Raw genomic sequence first — 20,165 nt, forward strand, 5'->3', positions numbered from 1 at the left:
AATCAGTACTGATGTGTGGCCTACAGGTGGCATATTTGACCCAGAAAAAAAAACTTCCAACAGATTAATTAGAAAAGATCCTTGGAGAAATACAAACAACATTTCAAACATCATAAAAGCATAACTGCTGTGAACTGTAGAATATTAGCTTGTTCTGTTGCTATTTTTTTGATAGATAGATAGATAGATAGATAGATAGATAGATAGATAGATAGATAGATAGATAAAAAAAAATGCCTTTCATGTTAAAAGATCGCAAGACTCCTCCTTTTAGCTTCTCAGCTTGTTGGACAGCTGAATATCACTGGAGTTGTAGGCGTGTGCGTGTGTCTGTTTGAAAGCGAGTGTGTCTTTGGTAACAATGAGGACTGTGTGCACTCTCAATGTCTCACAGATCCGTGATGCAGACAGAAAAAAAAAAGGAAAAAAAGAGAAGAGTTAGGATGAAAGGATCCTCGCTGCCTCTCTGGAGGATGATGATGCTGTGGTGCATGCTGATGCAGAAACTGAATTTCATTTTTTACAGCATCATTGTGCCTCCTCTCGTTTTCTCCTCTCATTTCCATGCCGTTTTACTTTCTCCCATACAAACTCCACTGCTAAAATGTCTTACTGTATTTTGTCTTAAGGGACTTACAGTGAGTAAATTTAGTATGCACTGTCTCTCTCCCCACTGAATAGTGTGTGATTTTCTGTTGTTTTTTTATTGCACACTTGTATGTTTTTTGGAATGGAGGCAGAACACTTCTGTCTGGTGGGGTTAGTCTGTCTCATTTCGCTGTTATTGTTTGGGGCACAGGAGCACAATGATGTGAAAGCCATCGCTCATAAATGCTGGCAAGTGGAAAGACAAGGTGCCATCAGGCCTGTCTTAAAAGATAAAACAAAAAGAACCTAGATCCGGCATCGACTCTCTTTGTGTCCTCGTTTTTCCTCTCAAACACGTGTTCCTGTGCAGCTGCTGCTTTATTCATTTGACACTGATTGGGTTCAAATACTGTTTCTACTGCCTGTGTTAGGAAAACGAACAGGCTGACATGTTTTTGTGTCACAAAAAAAAAAAAAAGAAGATAAAAACTAGGACACAAATATATCCGGAAACAAAGACTTTTAATAAATGAAACAATACTAATAAATAAAGATTAAACAAGTTGCACATTCAAAATAAAATCCAACAAAATGAACATAACACTGAACAGTAAAGTACAGTACCATAGCACAGATTATTAAAAAAAAAAAAAAGAAAAGAAAAGAAAACAACCCCTCAGACATTTACAAATTTTCTTAAAAACTTCCAGAGGCAAACATAGACATTGTATAAAAGCATCATACATGAGAGCATTTGTCATCTGAGTATAATTTACAAATTTTATTGAGGGATAAATACTTGTAACTGCTCTCTAATCTGACATACATGTGTAAAAACTGATATCTGAACCCATGTATCTCAAGTTAGAGAACAAACTTTTTTTTTTTTTTTTTTTGTGATCAATAACAGTGATGAGGTGAAGATGAAGCAGTCCATCAATGCATGGGAAACTCACAAATTATCTATAACTGTAAATAACTTTTTAATAGCTTTACCCACATCTCCATTGGTCTCTTCTCTGTTGGTGCGTCATAGAATAAAAGTCAAGAGCGTCTCTGCCCGCGAATATGGCTACATCAGGCGATTGTGGAAGAACACTGCAGCTGTCATTCATCTCCAGACCCGCAGCTGGATCAGTAAGGAGCAAACTTCTGTCTCTCTGGCTTTTTGATGCAGTTGGCTGTGGAGATTTTGGCGGTGTAGGCGGCCAGAGTGGTATGGGAGGGCGCTGCTGTGACGGCCACAGCAGGGGCTGGGCTGGACAGAGTCAGAAAGGGGACGGACTTCACCCCCAGCAGGCCTGAGAGGGGCATGGCACCGTACGGGTTGCCCAGCATATGAGCCGGGGTCAGGGCGCCGACAGTGGCCAGGGTGGGTTGGGGGGAGGCAGCTGGGGAGGCTGGCTGGGTGAAGGCCATGTTGAGGTCGACCGGAGCTGCCATGGTGGCTGCCTGGGCCGTGGATTTGGCTGTCTCTAAACTATGAAGGCGGAGAAGAAGGGGAAGACATGGAGGCAAGAAAGAGAATGAAGATTAGAGGATTACATTGTTGCTGCAACACTGTGGGAGCTTTCTTATTATTAAAAGGGAACTCTACTGACATGGTCTGTTAACAGGTGAAAATCATTTCTTCGTGATGTCAATTACAAATGGTTTTTGAAGAGGAAAAATTAGCCACTTTATTTCAGTCCCGGTCATTACCAGCTAAATACTCCTCAAATGAGCTTTAATAAACAGAAAACATTGTTTCGTAGATATTAAAGTTAAAGAAGCAGGGCTCAATGAAGGGACATCTGAGTGTGACATGCTACTGTCCACATAAAGCTTAACTGGAGCCTGTAAATAAATCCTGACCTCATGCTGTACATAGACAATCATGAAGGACCTAAACTTGAACCTTGAGGGACACCACTGGAGAATTCTAAAACTGTCTGATTAAGACCACTTGTTATCATTGTTAGCTATTTGTTTCACCATTTGATCCTTTAGATAATTCTTGGAGTATTTTAAAACTTTTATTTCTATTAAAATATCTCAAATGTTTTGGACAAATCAACACATAAAGCTGCCCAACTCTGCTTTATTTTCCAAAGTATTGACCATTGTATTGAATACCAGCTCAGATACTGTAACAGCGATGTACCCAGCACTGAACCGTGACTGTAGATCTCTTTGAATGTTGTTCGCTGCCAGAAATAGTTTCAGCCAACCGTTTTCTCTTCCAGTGAGAAACATGCTGTCTTCGCTTCGAGACTATTTTTATGGAGGAGCACAGAGGACTGATAGAGAGCTTCATCACATGCTACCAAGACAACTACCTAAAGCTCAAAATCAGTACAACCAGTGAGCTTGTGATGAACTAGCAGAGGAGCAGGTCACAATATCTCCTTTTGTTCCTGCTAAAGCTGAGTTGTAGCTTTGGATATTTGCATGGGAAATGTGTTTTGCACACATGAAAATGTCACAGCAGTTGAATCTAAAACACAGAATTAAGAATGTTATCACTTCATGATTTTATCCTGTTGGGGATTTGTGAGAAATGATGTCATAATGACCGTGTGTTTTTTAAAACGTTGTCCAATAAAGCATGTTATGTGATCTATCACTCCTGAGGCAAACATAAATCAGGGCTATGACGTTCTATTTTTTATTGAGTTTTATCTTTTTTTTTAAATGCAGGATGTCAAGCTAATCTCGACAAAACAAACAAGTTCATGTTTTTTGTTTGTTTGTTTCTGATAAAAAGTATTAAACAGGATTTGAGCGTGATTGCATTAATTATGACACAATCTTTCAGGGTGCCATGCACTATAATCTCCACAGGAAGATTGGATTTTCAGTCCTAAATTAACTGAATATACTATAAAGAAGAAAACAGGGTCAATCTCATCTTTATTTGTTGTCTTTGTGGTTATTAAAGTCACTGACCAATTTATTATGTTTGTTCTAATCTCTATATTGTCTCATTACTTTTACTTTGTATTCCGTTTACTCTTTTATTTTATTATTTTATTTGTATACTACTTATTTGACTACTTTTAGGAGGAAAGATTTGTTCTATTTTCTTGTCATTTGTTGAGCACAATAAGCTTTCGTCTTGTATTTTTCTACAATATTTACAGATCTGAATAGTTGCTTAAGCAAACGATGCCAGAGCTGCACTGCAGGCACTGAATTTCAACTAAACAGCTTCTCTGTCACGCAACACAACCAATCTTTCACTTACTCCCTCGAGGCCAATTACCAGCAGCATGAAGACATACCTCATTATCACGTATCACTCCATCGAGTCACCTCTGACCCTTTCATCCAGTGCCTCTATCTCAGGCCTGTACTCTGTGTGATTCCTTCGATTTCTGTGCACTGGGTCTTACCAGGAGGTAATGAGGTACTGGGCCAAGTTGATGCTGACTGGTGTTCCTGTGATGGTGACATGACGGTCGCTTGTCCCGTCCAGCTGGCTGCCGATCTTGATCTGAGCTCCGGACACCTGCCTGATCTCGTTGATCTTAGTGCCCTGCCTGCCGATGATTGAGCCGATCAGCTGCAGGAGAACAGAGGTGAGAACGATCTGGTCAGTTGAGTGAAAAAAGTATCATACTATACTGCCGATGCACTGAAGAGGAGGGGTTATGCTTTACAAGAAATGGGGTCAATAAATAAATAAAGCATGAGATTAAAATTATTTAACAGACTCCAAAAGTGGAAAGGCAAAAAAAAAAAAACCAACCCCAAAAAAACACTAGACCAAAAAACAGAAGTGTACAGCACCGTTCAGCTGACTTACGGCAAACCACTTAAAAAATTGAAATGACATTGTCTTCAGCGGATTGCTCATCCATCATGCATGTCAAAACCACTTATTCCCCCTCTTACCCCTCCACCCCTGAGTCTCCCTTAATTGCTTCTGCACGTGCACCGGTAAAAGAGACGAGAGAAGGCACATTTGCCTCTCATTAATCTGAGTGGCTAAAAGGTTATTGATTCCTCGGAGTGGTGATGACTTCCCAAACAAATCACTTCCCAAACACACGCTGGCGAGATGCATCTCCACACTAATGGAAAAACATAATGGGAAAATAACTCTAATATATAATGTACCGTCCCGTCGGCTTCTCTCTCTGCCGGGAGTAGATTAGACAATGACATGGGTTTTTATTGTACTTCAAAATACATTATGACTTTGTTGTGCTTTCATTAGCCAACCTGGACCCCCACCTATTAACGCTGTGAGATATTTAGCAGAGCAAGAGTCGGAGGAGTGCGTATCAGCTCAAGTGCAGGGTGTCAGGGCTCAGTGACAGGGTGCATGCTGCCAGATATGCATGTGAGTGGGGCAGACAGTGATGAAGTGCTTGTCGTATTCCTGTTTGAGTCTGTGTGTGTGTGTGTGTGTGTGTGTGGTGGCAGATTAACAGTGGCTGACACATAGGTAGGAATACACACATGTGCACATACACAGTGTTCATGTCGCACTTGTCCCTGCATTCCTTTCCTGAGAAGTAAGCAGCCTGTTCCACGTCTGATTTGTCACATAGCGACCTGGTTGGTCCGACCAGCTATTATTGGCTCAGCAGATTATTCAAGGGGGGGGGGGGGGGGGGGGCGGGGCCAGAGAGCGACCAGTCTAGAGAGCAACTCCAGAGACAATGGCCACTACGAACCTCATATCACAGATAACGTCCCCCCCCCATCCACCCACTGAGACCAAGAATCTCCTCTGGACGCTGGCTTTTAAAGCAGCTGTCAATAGACGCCAGCTGTCAACAGTTCAACCACTTTGGTACTCATGACCTCAGACAACAGCATTCCTGTATGAACAACCTTAAAAAAACACACTTTAAAAATGCAGCCGGAGCTAAATAAATCACACAGGAGGCACCTCAGGTATGCTGGCTGTGGTGATTATTTCTTCCTGAGCATACAACCATTAAAGCTGCTTCTGCTCTTCATACAAGTAGCCTATATATTGTTGAGTTCCTGCTGAGGCAGTCGTTTGAAAGGACAACAGGAAGAGGGATGGGATGTTGAGGGTGCAGCCATTTTTCTTCAAGGCGAAATCTTCGCGGCGCAGAAGAAGTACAGTATACAGTGTACTGCTGACGGGGGTGTTAGCAGTTTTAAAACGCATCAGTGTGTATGTGGAGAAGTCTTCTTCAGTGTTCAGTGTGTGAGCACACAGAGTGGGATTGTGTGGTCGGAGGCTCGGTTGGCCTGGGGGGGGGGGGCTGAGGAGGCTCAGTCATGGCTGTAAGTCCTCTCTTCTGGAACAATGGCTGGAGCTTTTACAGCTGTCCCTGTCACGTATAGAACTGGACTCGCTCTGTCCTCTGATGCATTGTGCCCCTCGCCTCATGGGGGTTTACATGAAGGGGAAAAAAAAACCTACAGGCATTTTAGAAATGTGGCTGAGGGGTTGTGCATGTATCCTATACAGCACAGAGCAACCTAATCAATCTCTTTTCTCTATATTTAAAATGGAGTCATTAAAACGTATTTTAATTACGTTTCCATTTCGTCGTCGCTGAAAAACACGATTGAAAACTAACACAGAGCTGATTCTCTCTCTTTAAAAATACCCTTTAAAAAACTACAACACAACAGTACATACACACCAGTGAGCCCTCTGTGAATGTGTTTCATAACATGAGCGTATTTTTAATTATTTTCAATGCTAAAAAGACAAGCCAGAGACTTGTGCTAAAAACTACAATGCCCAGCTGTTTGACGAAATGTTTGGTGTCTTTATAAGGAAGTTATGAGCGTGGTGGAGTCAGAACTGTTATGAGATAGACACATTGTCGTAGACTCACTTTTAGAACAATATTTCCGTCTAATGGATGATTATGGTTGTGTTTTGTATCGGGGATAACATCTGCAGATTAACTCGTACATTATAAATGGCCTCATTACTTATTTTTCTCTCAGAAGAGAGCTTTTCTTCTCTCTGTTTTTTCGAAAATGTAATTCAATAGGAAGCAGATAACTGCAATTAACAGCCAGATGCTTTCTGTCAAAAAGAAGGCGATATATTGTATTATACCATGTGAGGGGAAACTGAGCGACTGTCCTTTTAAAGTGAACCTCTGCGGGAGCCAGATGTACACAGGCTGTAGTCGTCGTCGCAGCGACCGTGGGTTCGAAATTCTCGGCCCTTTGCTGCATGCCATCCCCCACTCCTCCGCCACTCTCTCCTCCCAACATTTGCTGTCTCTCTTTAGCTGTCCCATCCAATAAAAGCAAAACTGGCCCCCAGAAAATTAAAGTAATCCTCCGTATTTGTGATTTCCACTCTCAGATTGGAGAGACATCTCATCAGACCCAAGCGGAGGCTAAGACTGAGTGAAGAGAGGAAAGGATCTTTGTCTGTTTTCTTATTGGCTGTTTTGACAGCAGACAGCCTCTAAGTAGGTCAGGGAACATGAGAGGATTTACTGAGCACTCATGGGAGTCACTCTAAGACACTGCAACTGCAGCACAGACAATAATGCCAAAGGATCCATATCAGCTCAGAATCCCTTTAACCTTGGGTTAGTCTGAGGTTAGAATAATGGGGATAATTAGGAAGTTGCCAACATGGCTCCCATCTCTTTTGAAGCCTCTGCAGTTGCAGCTACTGCATCTAAAAATCCCTGCTCCTGCGCTGTGAACATGTGAGATGAGCGACGATTTCCTGGTTTTTTTTGTTTTTTTTCCTTCCTCCTTGTCGGAAAAAACCCCCCCAAAACACCTTACAAACATCACAGAGAATAAACACTATGAAAGGAAGTTGTTGTTCTCCTTACATCATTGGGAATAAGCAGCTCCTGAGATGTCTGAGAGTTGGAGTCCATCCCTGATGAGAGAAAATACAAGCATCCTCTGAATAAAATAGACATATCAGACATTTTATTATTCATTCGACTCCTTTAGTCAGTGAAGTCTAAAAAAAACCAACACTATTCACCAGGCGGGGAATAAAAAAAATATATAAAAAAACCCCCTTTGAGCTGAGAAGTGCTAGATATAGTAAAGCAGTTAATTTCCATTTTAATGGACTGATGTTTAACGCTGCACTCATTCTTTTTTCTGTCCCCCAGTTGTCTGACTCTGCCGAATGTATCATTTCACATATAATAGTTTCTATGAGCGAGCTATAAAGCCTCTTCTCCTCCCTGCTCACTGACACAAGCTCATAATCAGTGCGGCTAATGTAAGCGATTCTTTTCTTCTCATGTCTAATACAGGTTGAAAATCGGAGACAAGTTACAGATAAAAGACGAGTGCAAAGAAGAAAGCCACCTTCTACCATTTGATTGTCTGCCAGACAATCCAGAACTTACTGTATAGAGACTTGTGCTTGGAGCGGTACATACCAGGTATCATGGTGGAAGCAGGCTGGGCCATGGGACTCAGGCCTTGCTGCATAGACAGCTGATGTAGCTTAGCCAGCTGCAAAAGACAAAGCAGAGCATAATGCACTCCATCCACCGACTCCTCATGATGTATTCAATTATAATATTTCCACAAATGGCCGTACCTCTGAGTGTGGAATGCCGTATTGGTTTTGCAAAGTGTAGGCCTGGAACAGTAGAGCATCCTGCATTAGGTAAATTACAGCAATAAAACATCACACACAGGCCATAAATCTGCAGCCTCTTAATGGGAGTGCCTCAATGTCAATACAAGCCAGTTCTTTACAATAAGAAAAATGAGTTGTTATGGTTTCAGCCCTGACTTCAGACGGAGGGGAGGTGTTCCATCACACTGAGCACATTTGCATCTACACGTCTGTCTCAGCGCTGACAGAAACCAGAGAGAGGCTTATTTTGTCCAGGTTTTCAAAGAACGTCAGAGTTTCCGCCTCCAACCGGATGAAATGTAGGTTAATGGAAGTTTGTTCTCCCAGCATAAAAGATGAAATATAAAATATTTAGCAGGAACATTTCTTTCTCGACAGAGTGTCCCCGTTACTTGGTAGATTCCACAGACCTCAGTGCGGGCAGCTTTTATGGACTGTTAGGTCGATTTTGAGAGACGCTTTGGACGACGAAAAAAAAACAAAAAAAACAACAGCTGCATTTTGGAATACTCGGCATGTTCAGGGTTTCTTCTCTGTGTCTGTGTGTTTTATGATCTTTTAGTTAAGTCCCATGTCTGGGACGCAAAAGCAACATCACTGCTGATAGTGATGAATGCATAATAAAGCATTCTTTTATTTAAAGCATTTACAGAGCAAAGTGTCCTTCTGAAAAGTGACAGTACTAAAGTTCAGGATCAATAAGACCTTTGTGAAGAATGAGCTCAACTTATTACTCTGAGGAATAACAGAAATCCTAATGACCTAATTGTTATTGAGGTAGATAAAGTGGCAAAGATCAATCACAACTCTATGACATTTAATCATCACATACTCATACTTGCAACTCATTGAGTAGCAAACCGCTAGGCTAGCATTTAAAAAACCCCTAACATGTCAGGCACCGTGAAGCTGTCAGGGTAAACAAAGCTCAAATTATCAGTATGATCTGCATGTTAGAGGCATGCTTTAGATGCTAATAGTTCCTCTTTCTTTAACACACTCCTGCCACTCAGCTGCGAGTCGTGTCAAATTCGGGGCAGAAACCGTCAATCAACGCAAACAGTCTACTTTCCCTCCTTTATTAAAGACGGATTGTTTTGTATTCATGTAAAACACACGAAGAAAACAATCGTCAATATTTGACCTGTATTTGCTCCGTATGTTGCAGAAATGTCTCTCGCTCATTCGTACTTCTTTCATCGTCTCCGATCTACCTGCAGCATGCCCCCCTCCCCCCTCATACTGAATAATGCAGACTCACATATGTTAACCCCCTTTTTCTCTCCCCAACACACTCGCACCCACTGAAACCTCACTTCAACCTATCTATCTATCTATCTATCTATCTATCTATCTATCTATCTATCTATCTATCTATCTATCTATCTATCTATCTATCTATCTATCTATCTATCTGTCCATCTGTCTGTCCATCTGTCTATCTGTCCATCCACTCACCCATCTGTCTCTCTCTCTCTATCTGTCTCTGTCTCGGTTCTAATTCAATTCTTCCTGACGCCAGCAGTCTGGCTCGTATTCCTACGTGGTCATAAAGTGCAGAGGAGATCCTGACCATTATAGTGCATCAGCGCATTACAGCATTGTTTTTATTAGGGGGGGGAAAAACAAACAAAAAAACGATTTAATCAGAGACAATAATCCCCTCATTTACAGCATGAGCGATCAAAACTGTTAACTTTTAAAAAATCATTATTCATGACTACTTTTTTTCTTTCTTCTTTTTTTTCTCTCAATCTAAGCCTGGTTTGTCAGAGGCTTATGTTCCCGTTCTGATATTATGACAGCATCTGCTATTGCTGTCATGGGAGGAATATCCGTAAAGCTGAAATGTTTCTGGTGCAGAGCTGGCCAGGACCAGAAGAAGAGCAGGCGGAGCTGCGGTGGCGCTGTGTGATGGCATCGAGTTTCAGGAGGGGGTTATAGCTCTTGTGACGAAGAGGGGGGGAGAGAACAATAGCTACAGCTTACGTTCAGCTGTTGTTGTTAATGCCTCGTGCCAGACTGTGGATGGACTGTGTAAATTTGGACATGCAACACAAGACCTCGCTCTCACTCAGCACACAGATCCACACCGACCTTAAAGTCATGCCTGCTATGAAGTTAAAGATCAATGTTTTTGAGATTCAGAGGAACACAGTTTTCAACCAGGTACCTGCTGTAGGTCCAGGCCCCCCTGGGTGACTGAGTACAGAGGGTGGGGTGCAAATTCTGACGCCTCAAACACCTAAAGCACAAGAAAGAAGACATGAGAAATATATCGCTCATCACTGAAAACTGAAAATGACATCTCAATATTTGAAAGCTGAACGGTGACACATGCAAGGAGTGGGAAAAACAATGTTAGCCCAAAGTCAAATCCACACGAGCCAAATGTCACACAGGTATTTTTATTCACAGCCTGCTGCACATTGTCAACATGGACACGAAATATGACGTCACAATAAACGAACAGTTTGTGGAAAAACACAGTTTGATCAAAATGCTGCTTAAAAAAAAACAAAAAAACATTACAAATGTACTCCTCCATAACTACATACACACAGCTGTGTATTCTGTTCTCGGAGCAGTTTTTGGAGTTTCCCTGGTGGAGGAAGAGAGGCGGTGCAGTGTGAAGAGAGAGAGAGAGAGAGAGACAGACATTGGACAGAACAAACGTGTAATGTTACATTAACGCAACATAATCTATATGGATTTACGAGGCTCTCTTACCCTGTGTCTTGTAATCAATATATTGATTAATGTTAAATACGTGATATCTTGCCCAGCCCTCGCTTCTATCAGTTTGCAGTCTTTAGCGATCAGAGTGATGTCAGTGTAAGTATGCGCTCTCGAGCTAAAACCCTCTTTAGTAAATGTGACATAAAAATAATGACTTATTACTTCCAATTCCATATTTTTTTTAAAGGCTTTCAGTGCAGATAGGATTTGTCCTGAGATGGTCTCTGGAGGCTGCATTTCTGACACTTTAGCACACCTAACAGGCTTATAGGCCATGACTCATCCTCAGACCCTTTCCCATTCCACTTCATTTCCTCCTCTGACAAATTATACAAACATCCCTTATCACTGCGCAGCTTTCATTAAAGCCTCTCCCAGTGACCAGTGCCTCGCCCCCGGGTTTAATTTGATAGCTTATTACGGGGGAATATCAAAAACACAAAAGCCATTCGGTAAATTGAGCGGAATCTGAGGCAGCACAAACGGCGTCAGAACTGCTGACAGCTATGCAGAATATCTGGCTGCTGCTGCTGCAGGAGACGGCAGGCAGACCTCCAGGCTCACTCCCCTAATCTTGTGACTTGCTCCATGGGAGGGCGGATATCTGTCCCTTCTCAAACAGCCGCATCTGCGCCACTCAACCCCACTCTCACGCACCCGCACTCGAAAAACCCAATCCCTCTCCAAGGAGCGCCCACACGAGTATTGTTTCCACGTGAGCCAAGAAAAAAGACGCGATCGATAATGAAACCCTCTCCCTGACTTCATTCACATTGATTTCGAGTTTTGTGTCGGCTTTGAAAGTTAGCGTGTCAGCCGCGAATGCTAATCTCCTGGTCTTGAAAATTGAAAGCCACATTAGCATTATATAATCTGTTCTCCAACCTTTGACAAAATGTGGCAAACAGTCTTGTTGTATTGAATGTAAAAGCCTGTGTAAGTTGGTACACACCGGTGTGTCTCCTGTGCATGCAGAAGCCTCATATTTATGTACTATCCTAAATCAATGAGACACACTGTGACTGCTTCACAGTCAGTGCTGATTTTGTTGCTAACTCTTTTGTTTGGTATCCTAAAACAGCATGTTTTGTTGTTGTTTAAATTTGCTCTGTAGTGGGTGCTTTACTTTCCCTGCTCCTTTTTGTCGATTCATGTCGAACATGTATAAATAAAATCCCCCCTACTGAAATATCAGGACAATTTTTAAATGCGTTTTCACCGGGTTTAGTAGATCCATTCATGGCACCCAGAGGTTGAATCCTGAAATTGCAATGATGCCTTTACACTCGGTTTATGTCAAAATCAGGTGAACGTTTAAAAACAAACTGTTTTGGTTGCTCCACCATCAGGGGGATGATACAAAAAGAGGCAGCTGATGTTAGCTGGATTTGTAAATGTTTCAAATTTATATGAAATATGAGGGTTGGTTTAGCTCAGTTGGCAGGGCAGGAGTCCCATGAAGGCCAACAGTGGCTCCAGTCCTGGTTGCACAGGTCGTAGGTTTGACTCCTGATCCGGATGCTGTTTGTTGTGTTACTTCCCCAACCCTTTCTCTCCTCCTTTCTCAATATATCTGTCCTGCCAAATAAATGCCCAAAGCCCAAAAAGTAATCTTGGAAAAAAAAAAAACCTCCACAGACCGAGCTGCCTGATAATTGACTTGTTTTATACCAGGTCAGAGGCAGCAGTGGGGGACAAATAACTGTAGAGAAACCATCAGTCTCCTCAGTGAATGCTCTTGTTTGCTTTGTCGTTCATATAGCCACATGTGATGACTCCGTAAGATTCATTATAGAATAGAGCTCACAGGAGCTTTAAAACAAGAGATTCGTATGTGTCAGAAGTTTCGTGTATAAGGATCCGAAATGATCTTTCTGAAGGGTCTGAGGTGAAACACATTGACATTTACAAATATCCTATCAATCCCCAGGTAATGTGTCTGTTGAATCATACAATGATCCATACCAGGCACTGCATAGTGTTCTTTGAGCCTCAACTTCTACATTTTAACTGGCCAAACGAGCAACTGTGACTCATAAAATAAAAATCAAGGTATATATGCTAATTTCTTTGAAAGTTACATCCCCGATGTGATAAAATATCAACTAAAAGCTTGGCAAGAGAAGAGCACCAAGTAAGGCTTTCCGTGCACATTCTGAAGGTGCACCAAATATCCCATAGCTTTCCTCTTCTTCCTGCTTGTTGCCTGTATCCACTCCAGTCTTCATAAGGGTTCACTTTTACTGTCAGGCAGCTTACAAATGTCTAGCTCTGGGTTCTTCACCCAGCTGGTAGTGGATCCAGCCACTCGGCAGATTTCAGGCCACTGTTGTTTTTTGTTATCAGAGAGAGAAAAAAAGAAAAGAAGTGAAAATAAAGAACCTTCCCAGAATACAGAGTCAATGGAGAGCGATGAATCATTTTCCTCTCTGGGTGTGTTGGGACTTCATTGTTTTCTGTATTTATATGAAATTGAACGAAACAAATTCATGTTACTCACTAAATTCATTGCAACGTCTTTGGTCCTCCATCAACTTTTCTCCTGACTCCACCCACAGGTCAACATGTTAGGAAATATAACTTTGATTTGAAGACTCCAAAAAGCTAGAAAAGAACTCCTTGTACAACTTGCTGTGCAAAGATGTTCTCGTCACTCTCAGCTAGAGTGTGTGAAGGTGCTACAGTATGTTAGGATGCTAATTATGCTAAAGGAAGCTAGTAAACAATGCGCCTGCTAAACGTCTGTTAGATGGCAGTAATTGGAAGTAAGATTGTGACTCCTGATTGTGTTGAGCCAAACTCTCTGAGTTTGTACAAAAACAACACTTGTCTGTGAAGATTACAGTCGGTTATTCTTTTTTTTAAAAAATTTAAGGATTGTTTTTTGGCTGTTTTTGTGACTTGATTGGAGAGATAAGACAGTAGATATAGTTGGACATCATTGAAAGAGAGCAGGAAGCAACGTGTGGGAAAGGAGCCTGGGCCGCCCGCCTGGAGGACCGCAGCCTCCCCACATGGGGCGTGCGCGCCAACCACTGCACCCCAAGTCGGTTATTCTTTCCACAAAAAACATCAAGAACGCTGACGGTTAGCACGTTTATCCTCCCTTACTGACACATGTTCAACTTTGTCCAAACTGCGAAAAAAAAAAGCTAAATCCTCACCATATAAACTTTTATTTTTTCTTGAATAACATCACACCTACTTTTTCTCCCTTTCAAACCCCTTTTAAAACCTTCATCATCTTTTTTATGTTGTTTGACAAACACTGATTCTATCAGCCAAACTACCTTGAAAGTTCTCTCATTATTCCCACAAGAAGCAGGATTCATACTCTGCTTTATCAACCCTGTTAAGCTCACAGGGTGAGAGTGTGCTTCATGATGGGCTGAGCCTCATAGTGTGTTACGGTCTCACTCTCTCACCTGATTCCCTGCGATGAGGACAGTAGCTGGTGAGGGGCTCGGCCGATAGGGGATGGTGGCGCCCTTTGGGGGAGACTACAGATACAGAAACAAGATGACAGTCAGAGGAGTTATATGTCCTCCACAGTAACTTTACAGACAGGAAAGAACGTGCTCATCCCCTGAAATCACCTCAGAAGCAGAAGAGGGACACAATACAGAATAAAAATAGTGTTACACTACATAAATAGACACTAATAATTAATGACAAACTAAACTGCTAATGATACGGGCATTATTCCCTGCCTTGTTTTTTTTTTTTTTTTTTAAATTATATTACTCAGTCATTGAAAAATTGTAGGAGTGAGAGCTCTTTGTGGGTAACAGCTCTGAGCTTCAGTTTACATTGGAGCTGCAGACTCTGCAGTGGGTCAACCTCTGGATAAATCAAGAATTCACTGACAAGGAGAAATGTGAAGATAAAATACTTCAAACACGAATTTAAAAAAAGGGGGATTATACAGTGTACACGACACTGTATATCTTATCGAGTGGCTCGAATGTTGCCGATACTGTTTCGGGATTTCAAATGTGGAGCATCTTTTCTGCCGCAGCAGTCACAGCAAATTCTTTGTATAACTTTGCATAATTTAAATCTTGGAGCCAAAAGCAAGCGGCCGCTGGTACAGAATCCTAATGAAAGTTGGAAGCCTTTGAAGAAAGCCCTGGAAAACTGGATCAAACTAGCAATTAGTCAGTCAGGTCCAGCTGCAATGCTAAAACAAAAAGGACTTGTGCACTTCCATGAACACACAGGGAGAAACTGTGCTCGGGGTTGTTTTTTTTTTTTTCTCTCTCTCTCATCTCCTCCTCGATTTTCTCAAGAGAGCTGTTGTCCAAAGGTGGACAGATTTCACTGCGGGGCAGTTTGTTTTTTCTTAGCAGCTTAGTGTCCTCTCCAACAATACCGAGCTCTGACCTGAGCGGCACCTTCTCCGCGGTTTTAACCCGGCAGATTAGAGCACAGGAGGTCCAGACACTAAAAGGAACAGCGTACATGCTTTTATGTAAGATGAAGACGGTGGAACTGACTCCCTCTTCCGTAGCACTCGATATCTAGTCGACTTCTTTCAGAGACGGCGTTACATAACACCGAAGACTAAGACAGCCTACTAAAAATGCAATAACTTCTGCTGCAGTGGGATAGACAATGACTGGGGAAATGAAACATGTACGTTAACAGCAATTATTTCCATCAGGTCGCAGCAGCGGTGCCAGAGCTCTGACGAAAATGTGAGGTGAATGAAAAGAGAAATGGGGCACTTCCTACCTCCAGGATTACCGTGCAGATGAGTTTGACACACTGGATTACAGACTCCTGATTCCCAGATATCGTCACCCCTCGCTCAGTAGAGTTGGGCAGCAAATCCCCTGCCACCTGAATCTGAGCTCCGGTGCTCTGAAAATGATCGGGGTTTAAAAAAAAGAGATTAAGGTTGATTCTACTGATTAAAACAGGGGAGATTATATACAGCCATGGCCTGTGTTTCCTCTGCTGACCTTATATTTCCCCTCAAATGCCGACAGAAACAAAGCGAGACTTTGTTTGTTGATCATAAAGGCTGGATATGTTACAAACATGAACAGTCAGCCCTGGTCAGCAGATCTCATTCTCACAATTCCAACTGATTCATTTCTAATATAAAGTATGTCTGAAGGCATGAAGCAAGGCCTTTTTTTTTTTTTATCTTTACTGTCGACGTCTGTATCAGACTGCAGTGTTTCTGGAGGCTATTGTTGAACCACACATAACAGAATGCTTCTATATGAGAGCTTGTGTCCTCTAGCAACCAAACAAAACAAAACAAATCTGTAACTGAAACAAACTTGGGTTATGTACGGGACAAAAAAAAAAAACAATAAAAAAAACATCTTACCACAGAAATTGAGAGGGACTCTATTTGTGGATCAGTACAAGGCTAAAGTTACAGAGTCAGATGTCTTTTATTATTCTAATCCTGATGTTTTGATCTGAGCATCAGTGTCGTCAGGAGGTTTTTCTCTTTTAAAGTCTGCTGAGTCATACTGTGTGTTGGATGAAGTCGATCTATCCATGCTGCTTTGTCTCTTTAATTATGTGCTGTGATAGTCTAAATCCATTGCTTGGTCCGGTGTCAGCCTAAAGTGCACACACCGGTCCACTCTTCTAGATAGATTCTTTGGACTAGGTAAACTCTGGGTAAATTTAGATTGTGAAGCCACAAAGGGAGAATACTCCTGACTTTGATCCCAGACCTGTCATTGTTGAACTGAAACGAGTAGACTTCTTATCTGAAATAGAAATGTTTTTATCCCGCTTGAAGTCTGAGTGCCCTCTTAGACGGGATGATCGCAGGTCTTTGGGGGTCACCAGAGCCAGACTGCTAACGATGAGCGATGAGGCTTTTTCAATCCAAGTCCTAAACTCTGTAACAACTTCGTTGATGAATTCTAGTTTGCTATATGTATATCACTGCCTTATAATTTTATCTGATTTAATTATCGTCTTAGCGCCTTAAGCATCTTCACAGCTGAGGGAAAATTCAAAGTGCCACACGATCCTCTTTTTAAGCAGAGTCACTGAACAGGCTTCGAACTCTGATTTAAGAAAAATAAAAACCACAAAGGGTGAGCTGCACACCTCATAATAAACATTAACATGATGAAGAAACAAGGTCTTGGTTTATATGCTAAATAACTGTGAAACAGATGTGGTTAAACATTCAACCTGCTGAAGATCTGCATTTTCACATTGTCGTGACTATGTCGGCCTGCTAGCCTTTAGACTGTTAGCTCTGTTAGCCTTTAGCACAATGCATCAAAGTGTGTCAACAGCCAGTACAGACACACACTCTGCACAACCTTTATTCACTACTTTAGAAATAGGTTTGTGCATCTTTGTGGGTTTTTCATTTTATCTGAACCAATCTTCCCATCACATCTTTAATTTTCAAACATTTTATTGCTGTAGATGATACACATTTTATGTCTATAAATGTTACACTGTAACTGAATTGATACTGAACAGTGGCATCTTGCACGGATGTGTTATAGAGCAAAATATACAACAGAGCAGAATTGTTGCAAATGATATATCTCTCTTCTCTCTAGCTGCAGTCCCCCACCCCCCAACCACACACACACACACACACACACACACACACACACTATCTACGGAAGCTTTGTTCTCATCATATTTCAGTTTTGAACCTTCCTGGAAGGAGAGGATGGAGTGGATTTGCGATCTGGCTGCTCACCTCTCTGATCTCCTTTATCTTGGCCCCTCCCTTCCCGATGAGAGAACCACACTGGCTGGCAGGGATGACCAGCCGCAGGGTGACTGGTGGCTTGGAGCTGATGGTGCCGTTGGCCACCAGCGCAGACAAGTCCTGGAGGGGGATATGAGCAAAGAGGAAAAGTGGTGAGACGGAGGAGAGAAATGGGGAAGAGATTCCCAGTGGAAACAGATCAAGCAGGCGAGGGGTGAAGAAGGAACGGGACAAAGAGAAAAGCCACTGGAGGGATTAACTCCCAACAATTAGGACAGTGCAGCAATGAATTTGAGTCTATTTGGGATTCACATTTATCCAGATACACTTTCAATTTCAGTTTCATCAAGTCTTCAATCATTAAGAAACTTGGCTGACAGTTTTGAATATTGAAAATCAAACAGCAAAAATGTGAGTGGATCGCCAATTATGCTGAATCATGTTGAGCCAAGGCAACATATCACCGCCTATTAGCATTACCTCAGCAGTATGAAGTGCAAAGCAGGAACCCTACACACGAGAAGCAGCCAAGCTCACTTTAAACTGAAACAAAATGAATTGAACAACAGAAAGAAAAAAAAGAAAAAGCCAACGGGATCCATACTGGAAGTGTCAGGTGGAGCGGTTGGTTGGGAGGCAGACCAATCCAGCATTTGCACCTAATTAACTCCTGTATGCAGATTTTTCACGTATGCTCAAATCCATAGGAAGCTGACTGGTAATGTATGCAATCCCGTCCATCGTGGGCTCCGAAAAGCTGTCCTTATTTGAAAGGCTTAAAGGGGAAACTAACACTGTTGAGCATTTTGTGCTTTGTGCCTTTCAGTCGGCTACAGAAGGCGAATACAGAGCACCTTCTGCAGGCAGCCAGAAACTAGTCACCTTGGGATTTCTTTTGAAATCAACTGAATGTGTGCATCTCCTATGAAAAGCTTTTGTTTTATTTTATGAGATATTTTTAAAGTTACAGCACTCAGATACATACAATGTGAAGATTTTTACGTTCACACAATATTGTACTTTCGAACTGCCATAAGATACGTTTAAGTTTAAGGTCATGTGTGTTCATGTTTCCTTGCTTTGAGTTTGTTGAGAGTATGAACGCTTACAAGATAATTAAGTTAGCTTAGCCTAGCATGAAGCCTAAAAAAAAAAAAAAAAAGCTACTCACAGCTGGTGACAATCTGCCCACCTCTCAGGATGATCGCATTACAACATGTTTGTCGCTACGTCTGCGCTCGACCTAAAGTCAGCAGAGGTGGCGGTTTTATGAAGCTAAACTAGGCTAAGTTATGCTAACTGTCTCTCGGCCAAAGCTGCCTGGTTACATCACACAATGTTGAACAATTCCTTGAAATGTATATACTTGATACAGTGAGGAGAATAACTCTTGTGGACATGGAAAATGGAATGAAACATTCTCTCAAAATTCCCTATGTTTGCTAGAGAAAGGACGTCAGGGAAATATTGGAATAGGCAGATTTTAGTGGCAGGTACATGTAATCTGTGTGTTTATATTGCTCATGTATTGTACAGACTGGTTAGTTCTTGTCTAAACAGAGTAAGGATGGTGAAGCTCACCGTGTGGTGTGTTTCACAGTGCAGGTATAGCAAACATCCTGCGTCTCTGCTGTGGGTGGAGATTGAGCTTTTAATTAATGAACTGTGTCTCTCTGTGAAGCTTTGAAATGTAAATAAGATCCACTGCCTCTCTTCCCATCAGAGCTCAAACAACAACAAATATGTGACAGAATGCAGAGCACGCTGCTAGTTTTTGAACAGTTTGTGTTTGCAGTAAAATTGCACACTTTGACTTAAGAAGGGGACAGTGTGGATGTGTAACCTCAGGGGGATTTAACTTATGAAGGAAACTGCATAATGCTTCCAATAACCGTAAACCTTCAATTTAAAAAAGTGTATTCTGATGTGGCTCTGCTCCGTGTCTATATTTAGTGAGGCGGATCAGGCTCTCTGACGTCTCGTCTCATTAGTAGCTCGTCTGTACAATCACAAGACTCTGGGCGTCATTTTCTGGATTTGATCTAAAAATATGAGCCTCGACTTAACAACTGTGAACACTTGCATACTTTACTGTGCCATCTTTGCAAACAGAGCGAAATGGCGGAAATAAGACGGCGGGTTATAAGAGCACTGCCACACAAAGAGCTGCTCGGGCTTAAATCCCGAAAGCATATTACATTGCTGGTGGGTTAGAACCCCAATATAGACAGATTAAGCTGCTTTCATGCATGCTGTGCCACAACATCTCGAAACAAAATACATGTATGAGACAATTTTTGTATTTACTGCGTTATTAGGATATGTCTTTCACATTGTTGGACCATTTGCATAATCTTGCACTCATGAGGCAGCAGTTGGGGGGCTCTTCCTCAATAGAACACACAATTTGCACACAAGTGATCATCTGCCAAATAGAATAAGTAAGTGCTCCTGTGTACTCGTGAACCATCCAGACAGAAACAAACGCCAAGTCTAATACTCAGTGGCCAAAAAAGCAGATAATTCCCCTTTGTTTTTAATTAAAGTTGTCACACAAACAATAAC

At 41.8% G+C, this 20,165-nt stretch overlaps 1 protein-coding gene across 3 annotated transcripts in view; it reads right to left on the reverse strand.

The window, feature by feature from the left end:
- Window positions 1–1,093: 1,093 nt before the first annotated feature.
- The window catches only part of pcbp4 (poly(rC) binding protein 4), a 39,073-nt gene continuing 20,001 nt past the window's right edge, over window positions 1,094–20,165 (reverse strand). For 2 of the 3 annotated variants that reach the window (XM_079359976.1, XM_079359975.1), the window contains exons 6-14: window positions 17,589–17,720; window positions 15,623–15,751; window positions 14,314–14,388; window positions 10,323–10,394; window positions 8,108–8,167; window positions 7,944–8,019; window positions 7,374–7,423; window positions 3,963–4,132; window positions 1,094–2,068 (exon numbers count right to left, since the gene is read on the reverse strand). In XM_079359976.1, coding sequence (XP_079216102.1) covers window positions 1,723–2,068; window positions 3,963–4,132; window positions 7,374–7,423; window positions 7,944–8,019; window positions 8,108–8,167; window positions 10,323–10,394; window positions 14,314–14,388; window positions 15,623–15,751; window positions 17,589–17,720 — 1,110 coding nt within the window. In that variant the 3' untranslated portion in view covers window positions 1,094–1,722. The remainder of the gene's footprint in view (window positions 2,069–3,962; window positions 4,133–7,373; window positions 7,424–7,943; window positions 8,020–8,107; window positions 8,168–10,322; window positions 10,395–14,313; window positions 14,389–15,622; window positions 15,752–17,588; window positions 17,721–20,165) is intronic. The other variant, XM_079359977.1, reaches the window with a different exon arrangement.

The sequence above is a fragment of the Symphodus melops genome, assembly GCF_947650265.1.
Source record: "Symphodus melops genome assembly, chromosome: 13".
In the NCBI taxonomy this organism is placed as follows: Eukaryota; Metazoa; Chordata; class Actinopteri; order Labriformes; family Labridae; genus Symphodus; species Symphodus melops.